Source organism: Ruditapes philippinarum, unplaced genomic scaffold (genome assembly GCF_026571515.1).
Source record: "Ruditapes philippinarum isolate M1 unplaced genomic scaffold, ASM2657151v2 ctg4160_1_1_1_1, whole genome shotgun sequence".
NCBI classification, from domain to species: domain Eukaryota; kingdom Metazoa; phylum Mollusca; class Bivalvia; order Venerida; family Veneridae; genus Ruditapes; species Ruditapes philippinarum.
Window position 1 is genome coordinate 104,182 of NW_026858849.1, and position 18,951 is coordinate 123,132.

The following is an 18,951-nucleotide window of genomic DNA, read 5'->3' on the forward strand; positions in this document are numbered from 1 at the left end:
GGCATCAGCAGAATTTTCAATTTAACATAAACTGGTATTGGTACAATTTTAAAGGAAGTGCAGAAACATCCGAAGACGTATTCATACGACAGTAATAGTGGTATCTTCAATGTAAAATGTTCGGCAATTTCAAGACATACAGCGTATTGTCCCCCAAGTAAAAGAATGCTTGAAGGCGAAAACTATATAAAACAGATTTATAAAACGGGATAAAAGGTGAAAGGACAATTTTTAAAAGCAGGCATAATATCTAAATAGTTATTATATAATATTCAAATAGGAATAATAGAACAACGCAACTCGATCAAATAGAAAGAATTAAAATTACCACATTCACAATAATATTGCCAAGCAGAACGATTCTCATATAAACATTTTGTTTTATCTGACTTTGCATGTTTCTTGAAACCGATGGTCAACAGAGTAATGATACATGTAGATAAAAATAGTAAACTTTTTAAATGACTGTCGACTTTAACAAACAAATTCCATTTCATTTGACACATAACAGGTGTCTAACATATACATAAATGAACAGTTTTTTTTTGCATACTATTCAAATCTTTAGGAGAACTTACAGCGAAATCATGATTATTAAATTGGTAAAACATTTTTAATAGATTATTAACACATCACTCTAATATCACTTTTTCAAAATCAACTTATGTTTATTTACCGACGTAAATACTGTCATTCCACATGATCAGTATAATAGAGGGATCGGTCTTTCTCCAGCCTTTTATTATAATCTAAAAAAATAGTGGGTGGGGTACGATTTGACCAGTAATTCCTTAAATAACCAAAAGCAAATTACAAGTATTAACATTTCCAAAAATACTTAGAACCGCTGTACAGCTATGAATATAGAAATAATATTTTATTTCTTGCCTAATACTTTATTGTATGTGGTCAAAACATAAAGCCAACAAAAATCCCTGTCGGGATTCGAACCCACAGCGGTGAGGGGGCAAGTGGTGTGAAGTGAACGACCTTAACCACTCGACCACGGACGCCCCTGCAATAAGAATTAGCTTATTGTGTAATTAACAACTGACAACACTCATAGTATTAAACTCGCCCAGAAAAAGCATTTATAAGGTTTTTTTCTTTAAGTGCAAGTTTTGGAAAGAAAAAAATACTCTTTTTTTCTCTTATCTGAAATGACATGTAGCAAAAAATATTGCAATTTGCTGTGTTTATCCTGCAAAAGCCTAAAATCTTGTATAGAGCTCATGATATTTTTCAGATGTACAAATAGGTTACCCGACAAACATGGTGGTTGAGTGAGTCCATTTATGCATCCCTTGTTAAAGTTTTTTAACGTCCATTTTGTTATCATGTGGTATAACATTTTCGCTTTGGCTAAAGGCAATCGGTGTACATGTAAACTGTTCAAATCTTGTTAATTGTATATATCGCCGTCCAAGAACGGCGATAATCATATTTCTTGTTATTTATGTTAATCTGTTGCATTGACTGCACAAAAGAAGCTACGATTAAAGCAGAAACTAAAAATAGCGGAAAATAATTGATAGAACAAATAAGTACGAATTACAACATTACATTTTAAAACTATTTTAATGTAGCGCCTCCCATATTATATATCATGCTGCTTAATTACGAACAAAGATTTCTTCAGGTATGATATGAATTCATTAAAGCATTTCTCCCATAAATAAATTACAATAGTGGAATAACAAAATAAGTAATAAATATTTCTCTGTTTAAGCAAAGACAAGAGTGTCATGGCAAGAACCAAAAAGTTAAGCATTATTTTGTTAATTTATATATAAACAAGCAATTATCATAGTATTGCAAGCAATCCACAAGTCCCCTACCGGTTAGAACCCCAGCAACATTCTGATGTGTCATTGGCCATTCAATTTTACCAGTGAATGAATGACATGAATGAACTTAAATCTTTTGAGTTCTAAGTTTGTGTATATCACAGTAATGTGTTAAGTTTCCCTGCCTAGTAAGGAAATTATGTTTATACAACCTTGTCATATTATAACGATGTGGGATTTTAAAGTAAATCCTATAAGGAATGAAGACGTTGGAATGAAAAATTCCAAGTTCAAGGGGGACATAATTCTGGAAATAGTCTTGCTAGAGTATTTAACCTTCTCAAAAATGTTGAGTGATAATAAGAAACATATATATGAAGTTTGAAGTAGATACATTAGGAAATAAAGAAGTTATTTAAAAAGACATTTTTTCCATAAAAATTCTAAGTTCAAGGGAGGTAATACTGATAATTTTTGTGCTAGAGTTGTAAACCATGTCACATATGATGTGTTTGATGACCAGAAACTTATATTTAAAGTTTGAAGTAAACACCTTAAGAAATAAAGAACTAATAGTGAAAAAACTGAAAGATTTAAATCAGAAATCTTGAAATTTAGGCTATTTGTTGCCATAGCAACCAGAATTTTCAACATAGGAAGAAAAGAAAAAGATGTGCATAATCTTCATACTGCCATCTATCCATATATCCAGTTTCATAAAAATATTTTCAGTACTTTTTGCGTTATCGCTGGATCCAGTTTTGTGAACGGACGGACGGACTGACGGACGGACGGACGGACGTTCTAACAGGAGAGTAATTATGTGGCTACTCTATTGTTCTCTCTATTGTTCTTTTTAGCCTCACAAAAGAAAATAGCCACATAAAAGCATTACGGAATGAATGACATCAAAGAGAAGGAACAGTTACCTTTGTCTCTCTAGCCACATAATTACTCTCCTGTGAGTGCGGACAGACAGACGGACGAAGGGTAAACCTAAAGTCCCCTCCTGTTAAACCGGTAGGGGACTTAAAAGCAACAAACAATCTGTTTTCTCAAATGAAGTTAAATCTCTTTAAAACGCTTTAAATGATATATTCCGTGCACAATTTTACTTGAAATACAAAAGTGGAAATAAATATGAGCCAACATTAATATTCTAGAATATTTAGGATTCGGTGGTCATCTTTGACGCCATCTTGGGTTTTCAAGCTTCAGGTTTATTCTATGGAGAATTTAGCTAACAAATACGTGATAGAGTTGATAATCTGGACGACAATCAGTCTATATTTTAGAATTAAGTTCGTTTAATTAAGTTAAAATTTTAAACATATAAATTAAATTACTTCGATAAAGAATAAATTTGATACTTTAGAATTGGTATTACTAACCTTAAGAACTCCAACAAAATATTGTATATGAGATGTAGAGAACATGTTAAGCATGTGATAAATCAATGACATTGACACTTGATAAAATAAAATATGATAAATACTTACGTATTCGCTGATGCCTTTGCGTATATTTCTGTCGACCATGCTGAGCCCGCATATATAATAAATGTATGTCCGCTTTCCAAAGTCGGTTCCACAAATTCAGGGACCGCTAGATTTTGCAACACTTGCACAGTAAACTATAAAGATGAAGATAATTGTGTTAACATTATCTGCTTTAAACTGTATGATTTGTTTTACTAATATTGTCAATGAAATACAGTTTATATACATGCTATTGTCTTATAATATACTATATGAATAGAAAAAGAGGAAACCGAATATCGTTTAAACGTTTAATATTAATTATAATCTATTTAACAGGATATCAATGATAATAAAAATAATACAAATAAATTCACTAGGAAAAGATACCTGAACTGAGGTTGTACTAAGTGAAAATTTTCCGGCAAGAAATACACCTGAACCGTAAGATATATCCCTTCTGTTGTAATCACGGACACTGACTGCTACTGCAATCCAACTGTTGTCGGCGTATCCTCCAGCTTGTGATGCGTTGATAGAAATTGTGCAGTTCTTCATCATAAAATATTTCAATGAACGGATTATCACTTTACATATTTAAAATATGTGCATATAAGCTTTATTTTTCATCGGATGGCTGCAATTTAACGCCCAAACACATTACAGGCTAGTAACAAGCGATGCCAATATACTAGATCTAACGGTTATTTGTTAATAGCATAAATAAATTGACAATCAACTGTATTAAACATCTGGGGATGTTTATAAATTCAAAAATTCACCATTTTTTGTGTTTAAATGTTGAATTCTGCTTAAACCGGTGCTAGCTAGGGGACGTGAACGGTAACTTGCACTTTCCAGTACCGTCCATGAACAGACTTAATCAAGCCGAGCCTACAACTTTTTCAGTTTTTTTTTGTCTTGGGATTTTCTTTAGTGATTCTGCTTTTCTCTATTTGATAACCTGTTAACCCTTAACCTCAGGAGCATATTGTGAAAAATGGCCGATTTCAAGTTCAACCTGCTTTAAAAATATGAAAAATGCTTCAATACTAATTCAAACTGACACAAATGTTGACTGGATCATAGCCTCTGTAACATCATGCTCAATCTTAAATTTCCTGTTACCATGGCAACGGGGGAACGTATGAATTAAATACATATCAATTTCTGTGTTTTCTTTTTCTCTAATATATATTTTTTTCAAGATTTTTTCTATATTATATTTGTCTCAGATTATAAAATATGTAATTATTTAAGCGCCTATTACATGTCAATTACTCACTTAGGAGAACTTGTCTTTCATTCTAATCCTGTTTTTTAAGAATATTTGAATTGCTCTCTGTATATTGTGAATCATAACATGTATATATATTCTGAGAAATAAAATATGTTTAAACTAAATTAAACTAACGGGGGAACGTCTCAAATTTGCCAAATTCACTATTTTGCATTGTTTTTTTTCTTCTTTAAAACAGATTTCAAAGTGCTGCAACTTCTCAATGGATTGAGATAGAGTGAAAAGGCTTTTCAGCGCTGGTTACAAATTACCTTACGATCGACCTGAGGCCATTTTAGCCTGTTACATGTTCAAAAGTTTCTTTGCAATGAGGGGGGCTGCCGCCCCCTTCAAACCCCCCTAAACAGAAGGGGGTACATCCCCATTCTGGCAACCACTTGATGTACCTTTTATGATGGGGGGGCACCGCCGAAAAAGTGATCACTTTTTAACAACATTTCTCAAACGAAAAACAGTGTTTGGGGCCTAAATAGGGTATTTTTTCACTGTTTGAGGCCTCAAAAGAGGGGGTACGAAAATCCGTCAAAACACGTCTATATGAGGTAAAGGGTTAATTAGGAATACAACACCTATTTTGTCCAATCGCTTTTCAAAATGAAGTCAATTGTATCGCCTATTTTGTTATTTTAGTTTGTCCTTTTTAATGTCCTTGTAAATGGTGTACACTCAGCGAAAGTACTGAATGAACTGCACATTTTAAAATAAAAAATAATAATTTGTAAAAGTATATGAACCAACCTCATAAACAATTACGTTTCTTGGCGGGTTCGCAGATATTATTCCAGCTTCTATATTTCTTGCTAGCTCACATTTGATGAAATCTCCCTCTGCATCCACTACTGGGATGTAAAAAGTCGATACCCTGTCTAGTGCTATCCTGTCAGCATTGTAAAATAAAATAAAATAAAATAAAAAAATAATTGATTAAGAATTGATTGAAATTAGAAGTTTTGAATTATGTTTACATATGTTACTTTAATCAGCCGTATCTAAAGATTAACAAGCAATCAAAGTTTATCATATGGATAGAAACTAATTCATCAGATACCTAAGTTTAAGATAACATTTGTATAAATTGTTGTATACAAATATCATGCTGAATATATACCGAAAAATATCATTTTATTTAGGACGCAGATAATTTGTCTATGACTAATGGAAATATATCAATAAAAGGTGAGAACATTTTTTTTCTTTGAATGATCTTTTGATTTCCATATAAATATTTGTTTGGTTTGGCTACGGACACTAACGAATGTTTTCAGTAAGTATTCTGCTTTTCCAAGTAAATGCTTATTTCCTAAATAAGTGACGAGGGTCTTGTTACTACAGACTTAGATGAAGAATGAAGCTGGGTCCGTGGAATTACCCATTTTCTGCGCATTGTCTGAAACAAGTGTTAAGCGCTCAATTTGTGGTTCCGTTAATTGCTGTGTTGCCGGAAGCTCAAGCTCTTTCAGAAACATCATTTGTATAAAGAACTTACTTTCATTATACCGACCTATTATCAATAAACAAATCAAAACGAAGTATTGGCAAACGTTTTTATCTTATCTGACAAACTTTATATATCATTTGTTCATATATAGAATGTTTTTCTACGTGTGAATGTCATTGAAACAGTCAGTACACATGTTATTATTACACTGATGTAGTTATGACTACCAGGGAATCACTTTTTTTAGTCTTTCGGGCAACTGGAAACGCTTCATTTAATTTCATGTATGTAGAAAGTATTAAATTTAGTTTTAGAAAAGAAATCAGTAATCGGCGGGCGACCATGCTTGCTTGTATTATGATGCGTTTATTTGCAAATAAATCTGTTTTATCCTAATTGATGATTTCATAGTGAAAATTTCCAAAATATAATTTCACACTTTCATTCGAAGAGTCTAATTTTAAATTTCCTAGATATTTAAAAACTGATCTTAAAGATGTTTCGGCATATTAAGTATAAGAGTGATATCTGAAATAAATTCAGTACAAGCAATGGCAATCATTGGCTAGAAAGAATTAAAGTACCAAGCGTTCGTTAGGCAGCCTTTCTAAATTAGTAAAATAACTTCCATCACGTTTATTTACATTTATGAACATCGCGGACAACGAGCAACTTTAAACTTTTAAAGGATAGCGAATAATAGTTAAACAGTAATCTACTTTAACTGTTAAGACTATTTATTAAAGAAAAAAAAACATGTTTTGTTTAAAGGTAATAACATCATCGTAATATGATGCTCATTTTTTAAATTAATTTTTTTCTTAGTTCTAGTCAGAGAGTCGTCTGAAAATGAGGCTATCGTTGGTAAAGAATAACACTATTGTTTTATGTAAGATATAATTTTATTTCGGCTCGTGAGTTTTACAAACGTTATTTTCAGTCCAGGTCGATAACAGCCTTTTTATTGGTTGTTGTCTAAGTTAGGTTAAAAATCAAAATTGTATTACTACACTTTTTTGAATGAATTTGGGCTTTTGTATCCTTTCAATTTCATTATGTCAGACACGTTTACAGATACCCGATTGTATCTTGATTTATTATAGAACTTCTTCCGCTCGTTGTTTAGCGTAGATGATGCAGTATTTCAAACTATTTCGTTTAATGATCTGTGCAAGGATATGTTTCATTTGTTATTTGTTAGTGTTTTTATTTGTTTGGGTCGTCAGACAAAACAAATAATGGTAGAAAGATTTCAGACCCTGATATGCGTTTTTGCAAAATCCGCAAGTAGTCCGTCACGAACTCATCGAAGCGGTGGCTTCCCTTTATAAGAACACTAACGCCGAAAAATTAAGGGGAGATTACTGCATAAAGATTGTCAAATGACAGGCGCATTTATTTTCAAACCTTATCAGGGAAGAAAAATAATTCTCGATTGGTCGAAGATTTCTAATATTGTGTCATTCTTTAACATTTCCGCAAATTACCGGAAATATGCTCAAATGATTTTGTTACGCCGATGAATATCATTTTAATCAATGAAAATTGCTCGGCTATTTCCGTAAAGCTTCGGATTATTGTAATCGCCTAAATGAAAATTTGTTATTTAGACTTTCTGAAAAATAAAGTAAGGATGTTGACTCTAGGACAGGGACAAATTTAGGCAGTCGACGATAGATAATCAATTTCTACCATAAGTAACGGCAGTGTTTGAGAACATGTTTACCGTAAACAAAATATAATAATTAATAAGGATTTCAAACCCTTATTTCGAATAATGTGGTTTGCTTCCGGCTTCTTAAAACTTCCCCGTGGTCCAAGTGTTACAGACTCGTTTAGGGAGCGAAAGGTCTGGGGTTCAAATCCCGGGTAAGGCAACTCATGTTGTTTTATTTATTTAAAAAAAATGTTTAAGCCAAATAAATATTTAGTTGAATATGCCAATTTACTAAAGTCATAACACTAGAAACAGCATTGCCGGCACTATACAAAAACAAATTGGTTTATAATCTCACAACCTTCACCTTTCTGACATTCTGATACCAAAACAAATTCAGCGCCTTCTGTGTTTAACTATCATAAGCGACAGATAAGCTTCCTGATAACAAGGCAATAAATTAGGGGCGAGACACTTCCACATTCCACTAGGAGCAACAGAACGCAGTAACTATATGAGTTTCCGATTTCAGGGGGATTACTTCTCTTTGTCATTGCCAAAACCGCTTCCGTAAAAAGGCGAATGAGGTAAAGACAGTTGAAAGTAAAGACCAATAATCAAATAATGTTTTTATTACATTTTTTGTGTGTGGTCCCCTTTGGACATTCAGTGGGTGATACGTTCAAAATAAGATAGCAATAAGACGATGTTATCATTTTCAGTAAATTCAGTAAATAACATAAATGTTTGGATGGTTACTCTTTTTTAATCTTCATTCTTTATGTAAAATTAACCAGAGATAATCATGCAAGTACTTGTTGACACCAGAGCTGCATCAGTACTTAGGGTGTAGTACTTAAGTACCAGTACCAGTACTTGGCAAATTATGCAGTACCATTACCAGTACCAGTACTAGATTTTAGCTTGGTACTGCAGTACCAGTACTTTTGGTGGTACTATTGGTGAAGTAATTAAGTATCAGTACCATTACTTTTATATATTCATTTAAGTTTGAATAAATACACAGTGTCAAACAAATAATTGCAAATATTATTCAGCAAAGAAATAAAATCATAATTTACTTTAAAGTTAACATAACATTTTTACAACTTTATAGTTTAACATACTTTTTTACAAACAATATTAACAAAATATATTCATTTCATATCTTATTGTTTAGTAACCAGTCAACTCTAATACAATGCAATCATCTTTCATTTAAAACACAACAGTCTTTTGTTGCATTTCACACCTTGACACGTCTTATCAATTTATACCAAAGTAAATTACAACTTTTTATGGTGCTAACAATATCACTTGAAGTAGGATTATTTAGAATAGAAGCAATTAATTGATGATTATTTTCTCTTTTACTAGTAAATACAAAGTAATAAAAAATTTTAATAAGGATATTTTGGGGTAGAGAGTTATTGAGTTTGTTTATAACAATTTAATTTTTACTTAAAGTTTTTGGTGCTTTTTTATGATGAATACTATGTTAACATTTGAAGAAATATTGCAGCAAATTATCTATAGTTTTGATAACTTACTTTTTCACAAAAATAAAATAATGTAATTTACAGCTTTATTTTATGAAAAAAATTGATGCTATTTTATCAAAACCAAAAAAAAGTACTGCCTAGTAATGTAGTAGCAGTACCACTTTTTAAGACAGTAATGCAGTACCAGTACCAGTAGTAGCAAAATTTTGTAAGAGTAATTCAGTATCAGTACCAGTATTTGCAAAATCCCTGCAGTACGTACTGCCGTACCAGTACCAGCAGTACCAGTACCAGTACCAGTAATGCAGCTCTGGTTGACACATATGCTTTTAAAAAGATATCAAATAACAAATCGTTTAATTTTAACATCCCAATTATAAAAGCGCTAATTAACGGTAAATAAAAGGGAAGTATTTGTCTCGAAGAAGACAAAATAGATAAATACAGAATCCCTAAATAAAGCCCAAACGCGGCAAAATTGAAAATGTTGCAGGCTCGGTTTGATTGAGCCTGTTCATGGACGGTACTGGAAAGTGCAAGTTACCGTCCACGCCCCCTAGCACCGGCTTAAGCAGAATTCAACATTTAAACATGAAATAGTAAAATTTTGAATTTAGAAACATCCGCAGATGTGTTCATACGGCGGTTATCATGGAACCTTCAATGTGACACAGGAGTGCCATTCCATGAAAAGCGGCGTAATAAAGAGCGTGTGCCCTAAACGAGAAAACAATGGGCGGAACTAAATAAAATGGAATTTTGAAAGGGGATCAGGGGTTATGAAGCCTGCGTATCACAGATAAGACGTCAAAAGACAAATTTAAAAAGCAGGCAACATATCCTAAGGGTGATTCAACATTATTCAAGTAGGAATATTGGAACCACCCAACTAGAAAATGCCGAAAAGTTGAAAATAAAAATACCACAAGCACAACAATAATGTCGTGCTGAACGATCTTCAAGGATCGAAAATATAACATAATTGATTAAATGTACGGGGAGACTTTTTTACAGCCGCCACACGGCACAAATAACACGGATGTGATCATAAAATAGATAAATACAGAATCCCTAAAGAAAGCCCAACACGGCAGTCAAACTGTTTTCAAGAAGACATCAAATAAGACATTCATAAAATCAAAACTACTAATACGAGGGTTGTTCAAAAAGTAATAGGACTGCAGCTCTACTGTTCACATTTTTAAATTAACGTACACAATTTTACATGAGACAAATATCGGAACATGTTCTCTATATACAGTGAAAAAATCAAAACAAAATGTAAACAAATGAAATTTCTGTGAAATTTTCAAATGACAAGGGGTACGAAACGCGGCGCACGCTAACAATACAATAATTGACGTTCATGCATCGTAAAATAAATCGAAATTGTAATAGCGTCATTCTTTCTGAAAGTAGTCTCCCCAGTCTCTAGGTGTATGAGTCATGTAACTTTTACTTTGCCTCATATGTGGAGATGAAGCAAGAAAAAAAGCGATCACATTCTCGTTCCACTGTTTCAAAAAAAACAAAATAAAATAAATGCCCGATAGCCGGCCATTCACCGGGTTTTCTCGTCTTTTTGAGTAACCATGGAACTCAATAGGACTGAAAATGTTAAAGCAAAAGCAATTTATTTTATTTATTTACTCGTGTCATTGTATGTTTTTAGAACAATATGATTATATACAGAACAATAAAGATAATTCTCAATTGAAAAGTATCTTTTTCTACAGTCTATCGTTTATTTTAACAAGTTTTCGGGAAACACTACTAATTTTTACCGTTAACTATTACATTAATTTATTGATTACACGTATATCTAGTTAATTACAATAAAATAGTGTTGATATTTACAATCATTTGGTTAAAACTGAATAAGTAGACCCGAAGCAGATACAAACAACGATAAACAGTTCGCGTACCGTTTACCGTGGATTCTTTTGTAGCGTTTTTGCAATTGACGTCACTAACGTCCCGTCAATTTTCAACTTTCATCCTCGCCATTTCTCGTTAGTGATCTTGTTATTGCAGTTTTTGAATTGCTTGTGCCAGCTGAAAACAAGTGTCCTGATGGCAGGATAATTTTCCTTTGTTTATTTAATCATTTTGTGTGCATCTGAATGATTATAGTCAATCTGTTGGCAAGATTTAACGATCGCACACATTTTCTGTTTGTTAACAAATGTCATATTTGTACATCTAACGCTATGACCGCTGCTGTTCAAAACTTAATTAATAGGCCATTTCATGTCCGAATGACGTCAAATTTGGACATAATGTCACATTAATATATTTCAACGTATTGATGGAATACAGGGGAAAACAAATAGTTATTTATGAATAAATTAGAAGTAGAACTTAGCTCCAATAACTATATTTATGTGCTGCGCCGGGTGCGTGTTACCATGGTTATTCAATAGCAAAGGAAAAGCGCGTTTAGCACAATATATTAAAAAACTTATGTTTGATTTGTAGAAAACATTTTACGGTTGCTGTACATATGAAAATATTCTAAATTGAATGAAATTTGAGTACGCAAGACTCCCAGTCCTATTACTTTTTGAACAACCCTCGTAATACACATTTAAGCTTATTTTGAATTTGAATTTGAAATGAAATAAAGATATTTGCACAAATATTGGTTTTCATGTTCGACTTAAGTTCATTTTCAAGTTTACTTATATAATTATGTAAGGAAACTGAAGAATAAAATAGTAAATATTATTTTCATTCAAAATAATTCAATTTATTTTCGAGAAAGAACAAATTTGTGTCTTGTAGTAATACAGGTTCCTGTTTACGAATGATCATTTCAGTTTAATTTATATCAAGCCGGATGTAAATCTATCGTGTAGAGTAACAATCGTATAAATACGTAAAACCCGCGCTATCCATCCCCGTGCCTTGTACAGCGCACGGGGACATAATTTAAACAAGAGCCGGTTGAACCGGTTGATGCTCCCCGAATAGGTTTTGGACACAGGAAGGTTTACCTCTTGTAGTGTCAGAATTATGCCACAGACAAAGTTCAAAGTGTAAAAACAACCCAAATGTTGCGCGCGACACATTCTCTCAATATGGTGATCATTTCTGTGAAATAGTTGTAAAATCCGACTTCAAATAACGAAGTTATGGCCCTGACACGATTTTCCTGCAAGGTCATGCTGTGACCTTGGCCTTCAAGGTAGCCCCCCAAATATTGCACGCGAAACATCATCTCAATTTAATGATCATTTCTGTGAAATCGTTGTAAAATCCGACTTCAAATAACGAAGTTATGGACAGGACACGATTTTGCTGCAAGGTCATGCTGTGACCTTGACCTTCAAGGTAGCCACCCAAATGTTGTGCATGACACGTCGTCTCAATATGGTGATCATATCTGTAAAATAGTTTTAAAATCCGACTTCAAATAACGAAGTTATGGACCGGTGCAAGTCATGCTGTTACCTTCACCTTCAAGGTAGCGACCCAAATGTTGCGCGCGACACGTCGTCTCACTATGGTGATCATTTCTGTGAAATAGTTTTAAAATCCGACTTCAAATATTAAAGTTATGGACCGGACACGATTTTGCATCAAGGGCATGCTGTGACCTTGACCTTCAAGGTAGCGACCCAAATGTTGCGTGCTACGCGTCGTCTCAATATGGTGATCATTTCTGTGAAATAGTTGTAAAATCCGACTTCAAATAACGAAGTTATGGACCGGACACGATTTTGCTGAATGGTCATGCTGTGACCTTGACCTTTAAGGTAGCGACCCAAATGCTGTGCATGACACGTCGTCTCAATATGTTGATCATTTCTGTGAAATAATTTTAAAATCCAACTTTAAATAACAAAGTTATGGACCGGACACGATTTTACTGCAAGGTCATGCTGTGACCTTGACCTTCAAGGTAGCAAACCAAAATGTTGCGCGCGACACGTCGTCTCAATATGGTGATCATTTCTGTGAAATAGTTTTAAAATCCGACATCAAATATTGAAGTTATGGACCGGACACGATTTTGCTGCAAGGTCATGCTGTGACCTTGACCTTCAAGATAGCGACCCAAATGTTGCGCGCGACACGTCGTCTCAAAATGGTGATTATTTCTGTGAAATAATTTTAAAATCCGACTACAAATAACAAAGTTATGGGCCGGACACGAATTCGGGACGTACGTACGGACTTTCTAACAGGAGAGTAATTATGTGGCTACTCTATTGTTCTCTCTATTGTTCTTTTTAGCCACACAAAAGAAAATAGCCACATAAAAGCATTACGGAATGAATGACATCAAAGAGAAAGAACAGTTACCTATTGTCCCTCTAGCCACATAATTACTCTCCTGTGAGTGCGGACGGACGGACTGACGGACAATCCGACGACTATATGCTCCCCCGAAATTTTTCGGGGAGCATAAAAATAGAGAAATATTGATCTATTACATTGTGCCTAAAACTTGCAATAAGTCATGTCACGTGCAATAACTGTCAAATTTTTGTTTCAGTAATCTTGATATTCGAATTCAGTTGTATATCAGTATCAAAACTTAATTCACATGTCTGAATTTCGTTAATCCAATATTTCGAGGAATAGGCTGAGAAATTTACCGATCGGTATATTTTGTGAATGCTACGGATGTACGTTTCACCTCGCCTAAAAGTCGATGTTTTTTACTTGGATAGCCAGTACTCTGTTGACAAATATTCAGTCAATGATTTTTCTATAATTGATGATAATATATCTACAATGTATAACTATTAATATAATGTTATAAAACAATCATTGACTGTGGCTTGTATTTTACATTGAAATATAGTATTGAAAATGGTGATTATTTAGCGACACAATACTACAGATTATTGTTGCTTATTGTTGTTCGTATATTTGTATGTATATAGCTGAACAAAAAGACAACACAACCACAAAAATGAATACATCTGCCAAAGCATTGCTGTATTTCCGGTTCTTCGCCCCAAAATGCGAAAATGCAAAAAAACGCGAAGGGACGACAAAGTTGAAAAAAGCAAAATTACGATAAGAGGGCGAAAGTACAACATAAATAAATCGCTCATAATTTGCGCATCCCATTTGTCATATTTTCGCTTTTTTGCATAATTATATTCTAGCATTGTAACATCTCATTGTTACATATTCGCGTTCCGGTTGTAAATGCGCATGGAGACATCAATCTGAAAAACATAGGTTACAGCTAATGACATTTTTGTACCATTAGTTTTTAGTTTCCCTTTTTGTTTCAAAGCGTTAAGTACTGTGAACTAAGAGAAACACAGTATAATACAATATTGTCTAAGTATAATATACTTACTGTATTTTTTGACATTTTTTTATGAATTTAAATTGTTATCCTTTTATTGTTATTCGTGCAATATGGGGGAGATTGCAGACAGAATTGCGGTCAAAAGAGCTGAGGAACGCCTGACATGACATAATGTTATAATGAATAGAAATGATTTTAAATATTATTATATAAATTTTAATATGCAATAAAATGCCACGGCGACCAAATTATTTCGTTTGTGGTCTATTTTCATTAAAACAAATCATCAAACTTTTATTTCAAACTTAATCAAACATGCACTCTAATAATAATATAAAGTTTATCTTACAAAGTACTAGAATTAAAAGACATTATTAAATGTTTCCTGTGAAAATACACCTCATTCTCAGAGTAAATATCTATTTAAGATGTGTTCGGGCAGTGCCCGTTAACGGTAAAGTTTAAAAAAAACAACAACTTATGGCAGCTGTAAAAAGTTGCCCCGTACTTCACTTCAGTGTTATATTTTTTCTGGTCCTTCGGGATCATTGATGCCAGCACTATTAAGTGTTGAGAATTGAGTACCACTCAAGCCGGTGCTAGGGGGCGTGAGGGATGTTGCGCGTATTCATTATCCATCTTACACAGACTCAATCAAACCGAGTCTGCAATTCTCTTGCAATTTTGTTGTGATTAATGCTTCGGAAGGATCACTTTGTTTCCAGATTGTTATAATCTGATAATCTAAAGACGATAGGAACACTTTAATGTATTTATTATAATTATTGATTCAAACAGTCTGAAAGCCGCCTTTCCGTTACATTATTTCATTATTTTACATGTATAAGGAGCGATATGATAATTTTAAATTATATATCTAAATCTATGTGAAAACAAAAAAAAATCGTATGACTATCTATTAGATAATATATCATAATGATCAGACATTAGAAATCTTAATAATAATGATGATAATTAATTGATGTCTATATGCGCATGTACAACCGGAACGCAAAAATTCGAACATGTAACAGTGCGAAAAAGCGAAAATGAAACAAAGCGAAAATGCAAAGAGATGACAAAGTAATGCGAAAATACTACATAATTATTTTATATGTCGTGTTTTCGCCATCCTTCTGTCGTATTTTCGCTTTTTGCCTCGAAAATCCGAACGAGCGAAAAATATGATAAACAAGATCAACAAGGAAAGGCAGCGTTCAATGAACGCAAAGAGGCGACAAAACTTTGTCATTCCTTCGTGTTTTCGCATTTTGAGGCGAAGAAGCGAAAATACGACATGGCGTAAATCAGTCACAATAACATTTAGATAGAGATGTACCGTATGCAACATTCTATAGGGTATATGTATTTCAGTTAATTAGATTTGCTAGTGCTTGTAGCAAAGTAAAGGATTTTAACGAAATTTTTCATTACGAACAGAATTACTGCTTTTATAAATTACCTAAATGTTTTACAAAATTATACAATCGTAACATAGATCTATTAGTGTTTTAAAAACACTTCTGCGAAAATGGATATGCCAGTTTGATTTTTTTTATGGTGATGTGATTTTCAAACTTCGTAAGATCTTTGGTCATTGTGATTTTTTCTGTTACCTTTACTAAAAATCATTAAACGTTTTATTAAATGAGGTTATGCCCTACTATTTTAAGACATAACGCATCATTATTGTTCAACCCTTTTACAGTTAGACGCTACGCTTTCCTCTTTTGATTACATCTGACGGACCAAGTGGGAGACTCAATGATTGACAGCCCTTTTGGACTGAATTGTCTAAATGTCCGACTTCTGTCTTGCTCTGTCGGGCCCTTGTAGGTAATGTTTGTTGTTGCTCTATCTTCCTTTAATTTTTTCTATGTCCCTTGATTATCATTTCTGTAGTTTACTTATTCCACCTTTTGTAACCATAACACTTGTTAGAATTTCACTTGGTGGGGTTTCATCTTATTTACACTGTCTCGTTTATAGGAATATGGAGTGAGGTTTGGTTCACCATTTATCGGTTTAAACTCACCAGCTGTTCTTATGTTGCTGACCTTTCGAAGGCTGCGCCCCTCTGTGTTCCTCAGATGTATGTCTGTGTTGTTTCAAATATTTTTGTGACACTTTTGTGTTCCTTGTTGTTTTTTCACGTCTACGGTAAGTATCTTCCCTTTTGCCCCTTGTTTTTTATTTAATTTGTCCCTCCCCTTCACAGTATTCAATTCCTCTTACATGTTCCCTTTTACTATGTGGACCTATAAATCAATTAATTGTATCTGATTTCCTTATCGGTTACTATAAATTCCTTTCATGTATTATAAAAGTGATTATCCTCCCAGTGCTTTGCCTTGTGTCCTGTCTTGTTTTGGGGCCTCCTGGGCTCCTTGCTACTGGTACTTGTTGCTGTGTCGTATGGGGGTTGCGTTCATTAAACGCCGCCTTACCTTGTTTATATTGTTTATCATCTTTTACAGGTCGTCATGAAGACAGACAATGTTTACTTGAAATATGCATTTACTTTTCTTTATGAAGGTTCAAATACTCTTTTCGCTATTGACTTGATCCCACATGTTAAATGACTAAATTCACTGTTAAGTTTAAGTTTTAACGAAAGCAATTGTTATAACAAAACTCGGTGCAATGTAAATTTGCTCTATTTATGATTCAAAACAACACCCGCTTTAAGGTATAACCACCCTAACGGGCACTATTAGGAACTGAAAAATTGATATCATAGGTCAGATATACACATTAAAGTAACCTGTATGCAAAATTTAAATAAACCTTACCGTGCAGAAATCGACTTTAAGTTTCTTCTATTGGGCCATTTTCAATTTGGGTGGTTCCAGTATTCAAGTAGGAATACTGGAACCACCAAAGTTGAAAATGGCCCAATAGACGATATTATTGTTGTACTTGTGGTGATTTGGTTTTTTCTATTCGGCTTTTTTCTTGTTCGGTGGTTCCAATATTCTTCACTTGAATACTGTTGAATCACCCTTAGGATATGTTGCCTGCTTTTTAAATTTGTCTTTTGACGTCTTATCTGTGATATGCAGGCTTCATTACCTCAGATCCCCTTTCAAAATTCCATTTTATTTAGTTCCGCCCATTGTTTTCTCGTTTAGGGTAAAAGCATTATTTTACTTGGGGACCATACGCCGCTTTTCGTGGAATGGCACTCCTGTGTCACATTGAAGGTTCCATGATAACCGCCGTATGAACACATCTGCGGATGTTTCTAAATTCAAAATTTGACCATTTTCGTGTAAATGTTGAATTCTGCTTAAGCCGGTGCTAAGAGGCGTGGACAGTAACTTGCACTTTCCAGTACCGTCCATGAACAGGCTCAATCAAACCGAGCCTGCAACATTTTCAATTTTGTTGTGTTTGAATTTCTTTAGGGATTCTGTTTTTCTCTATTTTATGGCCACTTTTCTGAACTGAAGCTAGGATGTTATGGGGCCCGTTGTCAATAATGAGGAACCTTTAAATAATCTGCAATAACATCCCAATGAAAAAGCATTTGCCCATTAATTTTTGGCAATAGACAAATTGCACCATTCAACTAACAATCCACATAAGCAAATTATGGTTTCTACTCAAAATTTATATAAAATATGTATAAAAATGTCACCCTATCCCACTCATTTTTAACACGTGTTTGACCATTTTCCTACTTAGGGAACCTCATTTACAAAATCCCTAAAATTTACCCAAAATGAGTGCCTGTTTTCAAAGTTTTACTAAATTTTCAAAGAAGCATATTGGTTGATCTTGTAGAATATTAAATACTTTGACCGTCTAGTTTTGACTTTATTACACTTTGAAAATATCAGGTACCATATATATTACTAGATTAAGCATTATTTAGATATTAAATACCAATATAAATTAAATAATCACTTTTTCTTCGCAAAAAGGATATGAGAGATTCATAAAATAATGTTAAAAGAAAAAAAAAGAAAGAAAAAAATTGACCCTTCTGGGATTTGAACCCACGGCCCTCAGTTTCATTGTAGTTAACAGCAGTTTTATAACATAAATTAAAAACAGATTTTGTATTTAACAGTTCTGCAATCACAATTATGTATCTTGATTGATTAAAGACATCCGCTTCATTTTGAATTAACAATAAATAAAAAAAAATATTTTCCAGATATTTGTATGTCTAGGTCCCAGCAGGGTAAATAGAAGATAGATATACACCAGATATGTACATAACGGATTAGAAAATGTTACAAACGGGTAATAATTGTATATATTTATATTTAATACTGAGTTAAAGTTAATCTGTCTTTTCTTTTTCATGTCAACACTATTTAAATTAATAGAAAGAATATATCATTAAATAAAATATGCGCCGAATCTGTAACTGTTATCACAAAAATTAATAAGTCCCACAATCAACGCAATTAAATACAAGCGTCCCATTTCAGGAAATGAGCATACTAGTTTCATAATTCAACGCACTGTTTTCAACTTAATTATTACAGAACCCTGATCAGCAA

General features: G+C 33.3%; 1 protein-coding gene across 1 annotated transcript in view; it reads right to left on the reverse strand.

The window, feature by feature from the left end:
• LOC132754483 (neurogenic locus notch homolog protein 2-like) overlaps nucleotides 1–18,951 on the reverse strand; it is a 51,414-nt gene that overhangs the window by 25,525 nt on the left and 6,938 nt on the right. The window contains exons 5-7 of the mRNA XM_060745120.1: nucleotides 5,304–5,442; nucleotides 3,656–3,817; nucleotides 3,287–3,420 (exon numbers count right to left, since the gene is read on the reverse strand). Of these exons, the coding sequence (XP_060601103.1) occupies nucleotides 3,287–3,420; nucleotides 3,656–3,817; nucleotides 5,304–5,442 (435 nt within the window). The remainder of the gene's footprint in view (nucleotides 1–3,286; nucleotides 3,421–3,655; nucleotides 3,818–5,303; nucleotides 5,443–18,951) is intronic.